This window comes from Hyperoodon ampullatus (genome assembly GCF_949752795.1).
Source record: "Hyperoodon ampullatus genome assembly, chromosome: 4".
In the NCBI taxonomy this organism is placed as follows: domain Eukaryota; kingdom Metazoa; phylum Chordata; class Mammalia; order Artiodactyla; family Ziphiidae; genus Hyperoodon; species Hyperoodon ampullatus.
In genome coordinates, this window is record NC_136917.1 from 34,253,444 (window position 1) to 34,268,147 (window position 14,704).

General features: G+C 46.9%; 1 protein-coding gene and 1 pseudogene across 3 annotated transcripts in view; both read left to right on the forward strand.

Annotated features, from left to right (window-relative positions):
• The first annotated feature begins 243 nt into the window (after window positions 1–243).
• On the forward strand, window positions 244–3,639 carry LOC307052189 (mitochondrial transcription rescue factor 1-like; annotated as a pseudogene). Its single transcript has 3 exons — window positions 244–307; window positions 2,634–2,795; window positions 3,072–3,639. The product of its transcript is annotated as a mitochondrial transcription rescue factor 1-like (transcript).
• A 1,412-nt stretch (window positions 3,640–5,051) lies between these two features.
• Window positions 5,052–14,704, forward strand: part of CACNA1A (calcium voltage-gated channel subunit alpha1 A) — a gene marked incomplete at both ends in the record, with an annotated part of 321,342 nt that continues 311,689 nt past the window's right edge. The window contains one exon of one of the 2 annotated variants that reach the window (XM_079702108.1): window positions 5,052–5,323. In XM_079702108.1, coding sequence (XP_079558234.1) covers window positions 5,052–5,323 — 272 coding nt within the window. The remainder of the gene's footprint in view (window positions 5,324–14,704) is intronic. The other variant, XM_079702110.1, reaches the window with a different exon arrangement.

The following is a 14,704-nucleotide window of genomic DNA, read 5'->3' on the forward strand; positions in this document are numbered from 1 at the left end:
CTAGTTGATTGTGTGCTGGGGTTGGACCTGGCTCTGGAATAAGTCTTCTTTCCCACCACACTTCATCCCTTCCTTACTTAGGAGAAGTCCTGGAGCCCCAGCAGCAGTTTTCTAGGTGCTTGATGATGTTTTCTTGGGTAGACGCATCCCTAAGACCATTCATTCATTCATTCATTCAGGTAAGAAATATTTAAGGTGTCAGGGACCCAATGGCAAACAAAACAGGTCAAGATCCTTGTACGTATGGCACCAACATCCCGAGACAAAAAGCCCCACGAGGAAGACCTCATTGAAGCTGTGGTGGGGAGTGCCTGCATCTGACCACAGCCTAAATGATGAGAGGGAGCTGAACCATCAGAGATGAGGGGAAGAGCATTCTAGGAAGAGGGAACAGTATTTACAAAGGCGGAATGAGCTTGGCAGAGCCCAGGAATGGCAAAGCCAGTGAATGTGGAGCTTAGAGGGCAAGAGGAAGAAGGGAAAGGGAAAGGGTCATGCAGATAGGGTAGCCTGTAGGGTATAGCTTTTATTTCTATAACAGCAAAAGAGCTGACTGACTCTTTTCAGAAGGACCCCACTGACTGCAGAGCAGAACGCAGGCTGGGAGTGGGGAGTGAGGAAGCCAACTGACCCGGGAGAGGCAACTTCCCAAGTCCAGGCCAGCAATGAGGGAGGCTGTGCTGTGGCAGGAAGTGGTCGGATTCAGGATCTATTTTGGACGCAAGTTGATGGGATCCGCTGATAGGTTTGAGTCAGATAGTGAAGGGAAAGGGAGAGCCATGAGTGATGACTCAATGTGTGATATGGGCATCAAGGTAAATCAGGGGGGCCTGTGATGAGATGGGGGAGACTGGGAGCAAAGTGCCGTAGGAAAGCGGCAGGGAATGGAACATCCTGTCTTGGGCCCGTGGGACCAGCAGGTGGATGTCTCAAAAGATGTCACCTGGGTGTGTGCCTTAGGTTTTCCTGCTCCTCCTCACATCTTCCCAGGTACAAATTCTCCTTCTGTAGGCGTCTGGAACTTTTTCCATCAAGCTTGGGCTCTGGGGTTTTAGTTGTGTTGGAGATACTACATGGCACACCCAAACTGTAAGCTGGGCTCTTTCTTTCTTTCTTTTTAATTGTTATTATTTTTGGCTGTGCCACGGAGTGTGTGAGATCTTAGTTACCCGACCAGGGATTGAACCGCCCCCGCCCCCCCACTGGAAGCTCAGAGTCTTAACGACTGGACTGCCAGGGAAGTCCTCATGGGTCTTTTTTTTCTTGATTTTTATTTTAGGATAGTTGATTTACAATGTTGTGTTAGTTTCAGGTGTACAGCACAGTGATATATATATATATATTTTTTTTATTTAGATTCTTTTCCCTTATAGATTATTACAAAATATTAAGTATAGTTCCCTGTGCTGGATTCTTTCTTTAATATTGACACAGTAAGCATATTTTGGGGGGTGGGAGGGGAGACTCCCAGAAGTAGAAGTGGAACCTAGTAGCAAGACACTTGAACCCACATTTTGTCTTCAGTTTTATTTCTGTAAAATGGGAAGGGAAATGCCTTCCAGTGTAAGTGCTTATGAAAGGAGTAATGGATTTTTTTCAATGTGAAGGGCATGTATTTGGAAAACCACAAAAGGCTGTATAAATTCACGATCATCGGCGATTAAGAGTAAGGTTTCATGGGGGTAAGTTGAAGCTTAAAGGTGTCATGAAGATAGGTCTATTAAACTCCATTAGTTACAAGATTTGAAAAAAAAACACAACCCTACTCAGAGGGTAACAGCATTCACTAAACTGATATTGAGTTGGTCTTCTTAGGAGAGGCTGGGAGAGCTCTCATTTCTTTGAAGGCTTTAAGCAGAGCAAGAGGAAATAGTCAGGAGGGAGATTAGCCTCTATTCCCACAACTGGTTCTTTGCACCCATCTCCTTACACCTCTGGGTGTTGAGGTGACTCTTGCAATATTTGTGTATGAGATTTAGGCTCCTGATTCTACTTCATTCATGCTGGCCTTCCAGTGGGTTTACTTTTCTTGGACAGACACTGGGAGGCTAGTGGTGGGGGCTGATAGGTGGAAAAAATCAGTCTGAGGTTAAAAATATGCTGTTGGGTGAGCTGTGGATCTGAAAGCCATGGGCCATCTCACTCCTAGAAGAACCAAGGTCCTGAGTGATTTGCCCTGTCACCTCCCCGCCCTCATCTCCTCTACTCTCCTCCTCACTCACAGCTACCCAGGCCCCTTCATTGTTCCTTGAACAAGTCACACACAGCCATGCCTCGGGACCTTTGCATGTTCTGTTCTCTCTGCCTGGAACACTCTTCTCTCAGATACCCAGCAGAACTACTGCATCACCCCCTTCAGGCCTCTGCTGAGGTGTCAGCTCCTCAGTGAGGCCATCTCTGACCCCCTATTTAATACAATAATCAGCCCACCCACCACTTCCTGTCATCCTCTGCGGTGAGCGGAATTGTATCTCCTGCCCCCAAATTCATATGTTGAAGTTCTAACCCACAGTAGCATGTGACTTTATTTGGAGAGAGGGTCTTTTAAAGACATAATTAAGGCTCCTCTTCCCTGCCTACACTCCTGCCAGGTCTCCCTGTGAGTCTCTCACATCCTGCCCGGGTCTGGCCAGCTTGGGATGCCCTGTGGACCCCGGGGGCTGTAGGGTCCGTGGGAGCCCAGTGGACTGAGACTGTCTGCCTCTGGGCCTGGCTGCTCCTGCTGGCTGCAGGCACAGATCGGGAGCTCAAAGATGCTGGTGTCCAGTTTCCCTTGACCTTGAGGATCCGGGAAGGTCATTTGCACCATGGCTATGGCTAGTGTCAGATTGCCCAGCAGTGTTTAAAGAAAGTCAGATGCCTGGATTGGACGCTGCGGAGACACCTTCACACAAACACTGTGCTTCCTGGAATCAATACTTTTGTTTTTCTAGTACCAAGTTAAATGCGTCACATTATAAAACATTTTTGTTTTTTTGGCCGTACTGCACAGCTTGCAGGATCTTAGTTTCCCGAACAGGGATTGAACCGGTTGCAGTGGAAGCATAGAGCCCTGATCACTGGACTGCCAGGGAATTCCCATAAAACACTTTTCTGTAACATTGTCTCACTGAGACTCCCAAGGCTTTTAATATCTCCAGAATATATTTTCCAATTTTCCATAAGACTCAAAAGTCATATAAGCTCTAAGGAATCCACTAAAAAGACTCTTCAAAAAGTAGAAGATGGAGGGGACTCTGATGAAGAGAATGACCATAATGAGTGAGCAGGAAGAGAAGCCTGAGGACAACCCACTGTGGTCAAAGACTATAAAGACCTGAGCAAAAGTAGCTCAGTCTTTTCAGTATGATGTTATTCAGAAGCTAGGCCTAGATGTCAGAAGAAATAAAGTAAACCCCACAAAGGTGAACTCAGGCTAAATGGGGGAAAATTATGGAAGAAAAGCAGAATGGTGAAAGTGGGAGATAGGTTGGATCTTCTAATGGGAGAGGATAAAGAAGCAGAAACAGAGACGGTGATGCAGAGTCTCCTGAAAAAAAAAAAAAAGTGTTTAAAGAGAAGACTGGCAGTGAGAAATACAGAGTGGTGTTACGACAGTGGAAGAAATTGAAATTGCCTAAAAAGAGTATGCTCAAATAAATGGATTCCTTTTCAGCAATAAACCTGCTTTCTAGTGGTGGGGGAAGGGGCCAGGTTAAAAAGAGGATTTTTTCCTTTTTTTTTTTTTTTTTTTTCCTGTACGCGGGCCTCTCACTGTTGTGGCCCCTCCTGCTGCGGAGCACAGGCTCTGGACTGGTGCGGGGTTATGAACCCTTGTCCCCTGCATCGGCAGGCGGACTCTCAACCACTGCGCCACCAGGGAAGCCCAAGAGGACTTTAAAAAAAATAAAGTTCTCCTACCATTTGGGGGGAAAAAGAAAAAAAAAGAGGTAATTAAGGTAAAATGAAGAGGAAATTAGGACACAGACATACCCAGAGGGGAGACCATGTGAAGACACAGGGAGAAGCCAGCCATCTATAAGCCAAGGAGAGGCCTCAGAAGAAACTAACCCTGCTAACACCTTGATCTCAGACTTGCAGCCTTCAGAATTGTGAGGAAATAAATTTCTGTTGTTTAAGCCACCCTGCATGTGGTACTTGTTATGGCAACTCCGGCAAATGAATATACCTTTCCTGCTTAACTACCCTCCACTGCACTTTTCAACTCCTAATCTCCACATGATGTACTTATTTTGTTCAACGTCCACCTCACCTTCTAGAATCTCCATTCCACGAAGAGGGAAACATCTGCGTGTCTCATTTACACTGTGTCCCCAGCACCCAGTGCAAGGCCTGCACACAGTGGCTGCTCGCTCAGCGTTTGTTGAGTGAATACGTGAATGAAATGGAGACAAAGATCTTTTCTGGGCTCTCAGTCCCTCTGGGGCTGAATATCCACCTGATATATTCATGAGGGGCAAGAACTCTGTCCCTTTTCTCTTTTTAAAGAACCAGCCAAGGTGGCAAAGAGCAGGCTCACTCACAGATGGCCATACCCTGTGTGGATTTTAAAAACGACCTTTGAACTCGCCCTTGTAGTTTTCTAGATGACACTCTGGAGCTCACAGGACCCAGGGACCAGCCGAGAGTGAACAAGCAGGCTCCTGATGACCCATTTTGCCTAGGGCAACACTGAGATGCTGAGAAATACGGGGTCCCACCCTCCGTGGTGGGCACCTGGGAGGCGGACCGAGTGTTCTGCGACACAGCCTCGTGGTCTTTTGCTCCATGGTGCTGCCTCTGTTGCTGGGCAGCTCCTAAGAACTGGCTTCCCAGCCCCGAGTTGCCAAGGAAATACTAAATCCCGTTGGGCCCGGCCTGGGGTGTATTTTGACTTCCTGTGAAGGAGGCCAGCCCCCTGTGCGGTCCTCCGACCTCCCTTCTCTTCCTCCCTGTGTTTGCTCTCTGCATCCCCCTTACCTTTGCTCTTTCTCGCTCTCTTCTCTCTCCTCCTCTAGTTTCATCCCGGGCTGGAGGCAGAAGACCCTGGGATTTCTGCGTGAGGCCCATGGATGTCGAAGGCCTCCCGGGTCCCGGACCCCATGTTCTCGCCCCGCAGTTATGATGCCCTGCACGACCGCGGCTTGGGGCCTGCAGGTACGGACGGCGCCCCCGCGGGCACAGTCAGCATCCCTCAGGACGCGCGGACCCACCTGATGAGCGGCGGCTGCAAGGGCCCTCCCCTGAAGCGGCGGGGCGGCGTGGTGGACCACCGGGATGTCATCTTGGCCCACCAGGCGCACAAAATCCACAGCACCCCCCAGGCCAGGAGGAAAGAATGGGAGTGAGTATGCACGGGGTGGACGGCCAGCCCCAGCCCGGGACAGGGACCCGGGTTGGGGAGCAGTAAACGGGGTTTCTTGGGGTCAGGTAACGCTTGTTTCTGACAAGCTTCTGCGGCGTGGTGGTGGAGGTGGGGGTTGGCGTGCGGGGGCGGAGTCATATGGCTGTGCCGGTTGCTGAAATCTCAAATCCCTTCCCAGCCTGTTGAGCCATACCCGCTGCCTGGAGTCCCTTCTGTGAACCCCTGGGGCACCCACGGGGGCAGCAACAAAGGGGTTAATTGTGGGCGTGGCAGGGCGTGCTCGCAGGACTCTGCTCCGGGGTTCTGTGAGTGTCCACTCAGAGGGGTTGGCAAATCTTTCCAATGGGATGGACATTTCCAAACCAGGATGAGAAATGCCACTTTCTGGGGGGGGCGGTGGGGGGCAGAGGGAATCACACTTCCACCTTAAGCCCTGAGCCTAAACCTGAGAAGTGGGGTGGGAAGGGGGTGGGTGCCCGGTTGGGAGGATGTGGTGACTCTGGTGACTCTGGTCCTGGGACCTCTTTCTCTTTGCCAGTGATGCCCAAAGTGGGTCTTCTCCTGGGATCTGCCATAGGGTGGAAGGGTGGGCTTTGAGACAGCTCTGCTGTGTGATCTTGGGCAAGTGACCTCTCTGGGCTCGATCACCAGTCCTGAAGTCTCTCTTTCTAGGGTGTTGGAGGGTTAAAGGCGGTTTGTGTGAAGGTTCAGTCCCCCCGTATGGAGGGAGAGCTGGTACTTTTTTCTTTTTCTTTTTCTCAAGAGCTTCTTTGGCCAAGGCTCAGAGCTGAGTGGATTCCTGGGCAGACAGCAGGGAAGCGGGATGTAAATATGAGTTTAGGGCTCTTGGAGGTGAGGCTGACGAGGACACTAATCACTCCTGGGGACCCGGAAATCCCTTCTCCCACCCACTTCAGGCCAGCCAGTCTGACCTCTAGGAAGTTAAACATGTCTTCACCAGGCTTCCTTCTGTCTGCTGGAAGGGGGAACTGGGTTATAAATGCCAGCTGGGTTTGGGGTGTGCTGATGAGGGGTGTGTAAGTACAGAGTGCAATGAAAACTGTATTATCAAAAGGAGCCAGTGCTCATTTTGAATTGGAGGGCTTCAGGTTAGGTGAGAAAGGTGGAGCCAATGTGGCCTCTGAAGTGGTTTCCTTAGGTTAGGCTGACATCTGGTGGCACATTCAGGCATCATATAGAAAGGCAACGTGGTGACCAAGTTTTATTTTTCTTTCCCCATGCTGTCTTCCTTTTGACAATCTCTCCTCTCCTTCCACACATCTAGCCACCCACCCACCTGTCCATCCATCCATCACCCACCCATCCACTCACCAATCATCCATTCATCCACTCACCAATCTTTCTATCCATGTATCCATTCATCCATGTCCCCATCCATCCCCTTCACCTGCACACATTTCCATCCATCCATCCATCCATCCTTCCATCCTTCCATCCATCCTTCCTGCACACATTTACTCACACATCTTTCTATGCATCTATCCATTCATCCATCTCCCTATGTATCCTCCCATCCATCCTTACATCCATTCGCCTGTCCATATTTCTATCCATCCATCCATCCACCCACCCATCATTTCATAAGTAACCAGGGTGCACCTAATATCTGCAGCTGCAATGCTAAATACCACTCCTCTATTATCCCCTCTCCAGGACTCGCCTTCTCTCTCCCCTCCCTTTCCATTTATTTCCATTCTCCTCCTGTTTCCTTTTATTTTCTTTCTTTTTTAAATAAATAAATAAATGATTCTTTGGCTACATTGGGTCTTCATTGCTGCGTGTGGGCTTTCTCTAGTTGTGGCAAGTGGGCACTACTCTTCGTTGCGGTGTGCGGGCTTCTCACTGCGGTGGCTTCTCTTGTTGAGGAGCACAAGCTCTAGGCGCTCGGGCTTCAGTAGTTGTAGCACGCAGGCTCAGTGGTTGTGGCTCGCAGGCTCTAAAGCACAGGCTCAGTAGTCCTGGCGCCCGGGCTTAGCTGTTCTGTGGCATGTGGGATCTTCCTGGACCAGGGCTTGAACCCATGTCCCCTGCATTGGCAGGTGGATTCTTAACCACTGCGCCACCAGAGAAGCCCCTTTTATTTTCTTTTGAAAAAGAAATTTGATTCGTTCTCGCAGAAAATGAGGCTTCTTTAAGGGGTTAGAGTGAGTTATTTCTGCACACCCACTGAAAATAGATTTTTAGGATAAGGAAAAGTGTCACAGTGAATTAAAGAATTTAAAAACCCTGTTGCCCAAGGAAAATGATAACTATAATTTCTAATAATAATGACAGCTAATGTTTATTGGGCACCTACTGTATGCCAGACACTTTTGATCTTGTTGTCTTGTCATAACTCTGCCATTCTGTAGATTCTACATTATCCCCAATTTACAGATGAATAAAGGGAGGCTGGGAGAGGCGAAGTAACTTGCTAGACACTGGTAGAACTGAGATTCAAACCCCAACCTGTCGGAGTCCCAAACTCAAACTCTTAATCATTTGGCTGAAGAGTTTCTACAACAGTAAGTGGCAGGGATTTTCTCTTAAATAACTCAGAAAATAAGAAAGTCAGCCACATCAGGGAGAAAGAGAGAAGCATTGTAGGGTATTCAGAATCAGGAGACGTTGCTTACAGTGCCATTTCCATCACAACTTCCTTGAATGGCTAACTTATGCCCCAGTTTCCCATTCCAGTCACTTTCTAGGACCATAAAAAGACTTGAAGGGTCTTTATAGCTACGATCTCCAAACTTCTGAGTTCCTACCCCTACCAGTAAAACAAACACATTTTCAGCACGCACATAATGTATATATTTTTCTTATCGATTATATAAGTATGCTGCTGAATTTATTATATGCGCTATAAAATATACATAAAAATAGAAATGCCCAAAGGATGAGACATCAGTGAGATAAATATGTTTAAACAGTTTTAATTTTTTAAATTTAATGGTACAAAACACTTTTGCTATCGTGTTTTGTGTGTGTTACACATTTTAATTTTTATTTATTTATTTATTATTTTTAAATTTAATTTTTAGGTTCATTTTTATTTAAAATTTTATTTTATTTTACTTTCTAATTGAAGTATAGTTGATTTACAATGTTTTGTTAGTTTCAGGTGTACGGCAAAGTGATTACATATGTAACTCTATATATAGTTCTTCAGATTCTTTTCCCTTATAGGTTATTACATAATATTGAGTAGAGTTCCCTGTGCTATACAGTGGGTCCTTGTTGGTTATCTATTTTATATATAGTAGTGTGTATATGTTAATCTCAAACTCCTAATTTATCCCTCCCCCTCCCCCCGCTATTGTGTTTTAGAAGTTTGCCTTCACTTTTCAAACACTGTGTTTTTTTGTTTTTTTTTTGGCGGTACGCGGGCCTCCCACTGTTGTGGCCTCTCCCGTTGCGGAGCACAGGCTCCGGACGCGCAGGCTCAGTGGCCATGGCTCACGGGCCCAGCCGCTCTGCGGCATGTGGGATCTTCCCGGACCGGGGCACGAACCCCTGTCCCCTGCATCAGCAGGCGAACTCTCAACCACTGCGCCACCAGGGAAGCCCTCAAACACTGTGTTTTGTAAGAGCTCTTTATTCTGAAAATGTTCAAATACACTAAGAGCAGAGAGAAGAGCACAGTGAACCCGACCAACCCATCACCCAAATACACTAATTATCAAGATTTTGCCAGACTTACATCATAAATCCATTTTCCTTTCCTATTTTCTGAGCTATTTTAAAGCAAATCCCAGACCTTATATGATTTTACAAACTTCAGACTACATGTCTAAAGCACACAGACATTTTCTTACTATTATCACACTGACAAAATTAACAATGATTGTTACATCACCTAATTTCCAGCCCACATTCAAATTTCCCTGCTTGTTTTTTTACAGTTGATTTCTTTGAGTCCGGAAAGTCAGTGTCCTGCATTTGGTGGCCATATCTCTTTTTTTTAAGTTGTGGTGAAATAGATATACCATAGCATTTACCCTTTTAACCATTTTTAAGTGTGCAGCTCGTGGCATTAAATACATTCACATTTTGTTCAACCACCACCACCATCCATTTTCAGAATTCTTTTCATTTTGGGAAACTGAAAGTCTGTCCCCATTAAACACTAACTGCCAATCCTCCCTCCCCACATCCTCCGGCAACCACCATTCTACTTTCTGTCTCTATGAATTTGGCTGCTCTAGGGACCTCATTTAAGTGGAATCATACAGTGTTTGTCCTTTTAGTGTAATGCCCTTGAGGTTCATCCGTGGAGTCACATGTGTCAAAATTTCCTTCCTTTTTAAGACTGTATACTATTCCATTTTATGGATGGACCACATTTTGTTTATCCATTCATCCACTGATGGACACTTGGGTTGTTTCTACCTTTTGGAGATTGTGACAAATGCTGCTGTGAACATGGGTGTATATATATATATATATATATATATATATATATATATATATATATATATATATATATATATTCAAGACCCTGTTTTCAACTCTTCTGGGTCTATACATAGAACTTGAATTGCTGGATCATATGGTAATTCTACAGTCTTATTTAGTCTACGAGGATTCTCTCTCTCCCACACCTCACGTTTTCCTATCCTGTTGTGATTTATCGTAGAATAAACCACATCAATTGTCCTATAGAATATGCCCCATTCTGAATCATCTGTTTGAAACTTTATTTTTTCAAATCCTGTTAACTATGGCAGCTTTGCCCATCCTTAGGAATCCCAGCCATGCACAGTGCCCACCAAGATGAAGCTAACCATAGCGAACATGACTCCACATTTCAAAATGTCTTCATGAGAATTTGTAGCGGTTTTTGGCCATCTTCTGATAGAGACTCAATGAGATCACTATGGTTTCTATTTCTTCCTGTGACTGATGGAGTCCTGGTGCCAGGAGGGGACAGAGACCCAGCTTTGCCATTTCTCACTGTTCCTTTCTGCTCTTGTTACTATTTCCTTCAACCCTTTCTTTCCAGGCAGGGATCTTCCACTTCGCCAGCCAATATCCCAATCCATCAGCCCATTTACACAGGTCTCAGGAGACCACAGTGCATCACCACGACACGGTTCTTTATCCTGTTTCTTGTCTGTCTTGTCCACTAGAACGTCCCTGACAAGGATGCTCGACTGTGTCCCCAGCACCTGAAACGGAGGCTGGCACCCATAGGCACTCAGTAAATATCTGTCGAATGAAGGCACCAGATGAGAATGAATGAGGGAGGGTTGCTGCCAAGCAGCTAAGTGGATTTAGTCAACCAAACATGAAGGGTTAAGAAAGTCCAGTGCTTCATTGTAGATGAAACAGTAGCAGACATGGAAGTTCGAGAATTTGGTTCCATACTTTCACAGATGTACTCACTGGGGGTGCACCTAACCCACTTTGGAGGTTCTTGCACGAAGAGTTGAGTGAGGAGATGCTGCCTCCCTCCTCCTCCCCTTCCCTTCTCCCTCCTTCCTTCCCCTTCCCTCCTCCCCTCCCTCCCTTCTCCCCTCCACCTACTCTATCTCCCTTCCTCATTCCTGCATCCCTTTCTCCTTCCCCTTCCTTCATTCTCCCTCCATCTACCTCCCTCCTCTCATTCCTCTCCCTCCTCCCCCTTTCCCCTTCATCCTCCTCCCTTTTTCCCTTCTCCTCTCCATCCCTTTCCCTCCCTCCTACTCTCCATCCCTCTCCCTCCTCCCTCCCCTTCTCCTTTCTTCTCCCACTTCCTCTGTCCATCTACCTCCTTCCTCTCCTTTGTCTCCCCCCTTTCTCTATCCCCCTCCTTCCTCCCCTTCTCCCCTCCATCCCCTCCCTCTCTCCTCCTTCCCTCCTCCCCTTCATCCCCTTCCCTCCTCCCTCCCTTCTCCTCTCTGCCTACCCTACCACCTTACCTCACCCCTTCACTCCTCCCTTCCTCTCCCCCCTTCTTCCTTACACCAATATTTAGGACATCACCTCTGTTCTCAGCTCCATGTGGGGCCTTGGGAACACATCAGTCAATAGTCAGCTCTTTCCAGAATGACACTCTCCACTCAGCAGGAAAAACCAACATGAAACAAATGGTGACAAGCAGGAATAGTGCCCAGAAAGGGCTGAGCAAGAGTCCGGGGGGAGCCGGGAAGGCCTCCCTGAGGAAGAAATTTCCAGGCTAGTTCTTCTCACACCTTACTGCATTTTTGAACACCTGAGGGGGGATCTTGTTAAATGGAGATTCTGACTCAGCAGGTCTGGGCTGGGGCTTGGGGCTCTGCATTTCTTTCTAACAAGCTCCCAGCTGGAGCCAATGCTACTGTCGGTGGACCACGGTCTGAGCAGCCAGTTCTGAGCAGCCAGTTCTGAGCCGCCATCATCATCATCATCATCAAATAGAGGACGTGGGTGGGAGAATGGAGGGTGGAGAGAGGAGAGCTAAGCAAACTGCAATGAGTATCATGAATAATACTTACACTGAGGTGATAATGATAATATCCAATATTTATGGGCACTTACTATGTGTGGGGCACAGCACCAAGCCCTTTATATATATTAACTTATTTAATCCTTATCCCCATTGTTATAAATAAGACTGTGTGGCATGTCTTTGTTTTCCAAAGTGTTTTTAAGTTTCTTGTCTTACTGCATGCATGCAGTAGAATCATGAAGCAGCTTGGGTAGGTACTGTTGTTGTTATTATTATTATTACTATTATTTTGCTCCTTATGCAGATGGGCAAACAGTTCCCAGGGGTTACCAAGGCATCTGGAGGCTCAACCAGGGCAGGGATGGCATGATCTTGACTCCTAGGTCAGAACTGGCCATTTCTAGGATGTGAGGACTCAGGTCTAGACATCCTGCAGGTCACCAGCTGGGGCTGAGGGTGGTGGCCTGAATTGTCTGGTCCCCAGAGCCTGAGCTGAGAGGAGAGGATATGCAAGGTAAGGAAGGAGACACTGATTCTTCTAGTGAATCAATTTTCCCACTTATTCTCTGCCCCTCCCCTCCAATGCCTCCATCTTCAACATCCAACAGAACAGTTCCATGGTTTTCAGTGGGAAAATTAGGATTCTTTAGGATTATATGAGACTGTTGGTAAAATGATTAATGCCACTGGACCCCAAAGAGAGTTGTTTAACCTGAAGGTGACCTCAATGGTTGTTGAGATTGCTCTAAGTTTGCTATGGCTTCCACTTCACTCAGGTAAAAACTAAAGTCCTCCCCAAGGTCCTCAAGTCCCTGTCACCTCCCTGCTCTCACTTCTTTTCACCCTCTACCTTGCTTACTTGTTCCAGCCACGTGGGTCTCCTCACTGTTCATCAAACGCATCAGGGTTGTCCTGCCTTAGGACCTTTGCACTGGCTGTTCCCTTTACTGGAAATGCTCTTCCCCCAGATACCCACATGGCTCCTTCCTCGCCTCCTTCTAGCATTTACTTAGAGGTCACCTCCTCGGTGAGCCTTTCCTCACCAACCTATTTAAAATTCAGGCCTTATACATGTCAATTCCCCCTGCCTTACTTTATTTTTCTCATTAGCACCGATGACCAACTCATATGTATCATATATCTGGCTTTTTATTTTGTTGATTATCTGTATTCTCTCCACTGACTCCATGAGGGCAGCAATTTTTCTCTGGTTTGTTCTTTACTAGGTTCCCAGCTTCTAGAACAGGTGCCAGCAAGCTAAAGTCAAGGTGCCAAATCCAGCTGGACCCCTGTTTTTGTATGGCCCATGGGCTAAGAAAGGTTTTTACATATTTAAGTGGTTGAAAACAATAAATAGAAGAATATTTCTTGATATGTGAGAATTCTATGAGATTGAAAATTCAGTAACCATGAAGTTTTATTGAGATGCAGCCAGGTGGGTTTGTGTGCAGATTGTTGCTCTTTGGGCTACAGCTAGAGAGTTGAGTCTTTGTAACAGAGACTGGCATGCAATGCCAAAAAATTTTACTCTGAGGACCTTTGCAGAAGAATTCTGAGCACCCCTGGGCTGGAACAGCTCCTGGCACAGATTAAGTGCTCCATAAGCAGCCAACTTTGGTCATTGCGTGGGGAGACGGAGGCCAGGGGGACCCCACACTCCCCTGAGTTCACCTCTTCTTACCTGCAACTGCCACAATAGCCACCAGGTGGCACTGTGGCTCCCGAGTCCGGTGAGCGCAGAACAGCGGAGGTCGGGGAAGCGGTCAGCAAATCCTTCCCCATTCCCACTTCCTGGCCTCACCCTTCCTGCTCGCGGTGGACTGAGAAATGGAAGGCAGCCCCAAATCTAGAATCCAGTTGTCATCATATAATACTCAGTCATTACATATATGGCGATTTCTTTTTTCATGCACAAAGCGCTTGGGAAAGACGATGGGTCTCAGGGCTTGAATGACTCCCAGGAGGGCTGAAGGGTTTCAGGTGGATCTTGGGGTCAAGTGTGGGGCCCGGCTGTCTTTGGTCTGGAGTGTGCTTGAATTCCTGGGCTGGGAGTCAGATGGCAGGAGTACAAATTGCAGTTCTGACCCTCACTGACTCTGTGACTCTGGAGGAGGGGCATTATTCTCTGCTCTGCCTCAGTTTCCTTGTCTGTAAAATGGGGATAACATTAACACCTGCCTCTGGGATTCTGACAAAGGTGAAATTCAATGCATTATTATATAGCAGGCATTTAGAACAGAGCAGGCCCGTAGTAAGGCTTGATAACAGTTTGGTATTGTCCTAAGGAGGGTAAACCTTTAAGCATCAAGAGGCCTTAGTTTACACTAAGTTAAAAAAGAAAAAGGATAGCAGGTTGTTAAGACATCACAATTAAATTGAAACTTGGCCTTTAAAGAAGACCTGCTTGGGAATCAGAGCACTGTTTTTTTCTTCTTTTTCAAGGGAAGCAGTTGGACAATGCTAGCCTAGTTGATATTAAAAAAAAAAAATAGGTCTGGTCCCAGGGAGCTTCTTTTTCAGTGCAGCTGGCTGGTTTTTAGTGCAGAAAGACCCTCCTTTTGTCTTTTAAATTAGCAGCTTTGGCTGCAGCCAGCCACGGAGGGCCTGGGGAGGCCACCGCCCCCACCTCCCCCCAAGAGATGGCATCCCTTATGATCTAACAGATTTTCCATGTGAGTCTTTGGAACCCAAGCAGCTTGTGAACAAACGTCTCCCTGGAGTCACCATCTTGCCCACTGCTGCCTCCCATCTTTTATTCTGCCATCATCACTCCAAAAGTCTGTCCTTTCAACACCGCAAGGTTCTTTTGACAGTGTCTGTGCACTTTTTCTCCAGGCTCTCTCAACTGCTTCCACCCAGGTAGGGTCTATCACCTTCCTCTCTGCCTACACTTTTACCATGATTACTCTCACTTTTGGCCAAGGCTCACTAGCCACTTTTCTGTTCCC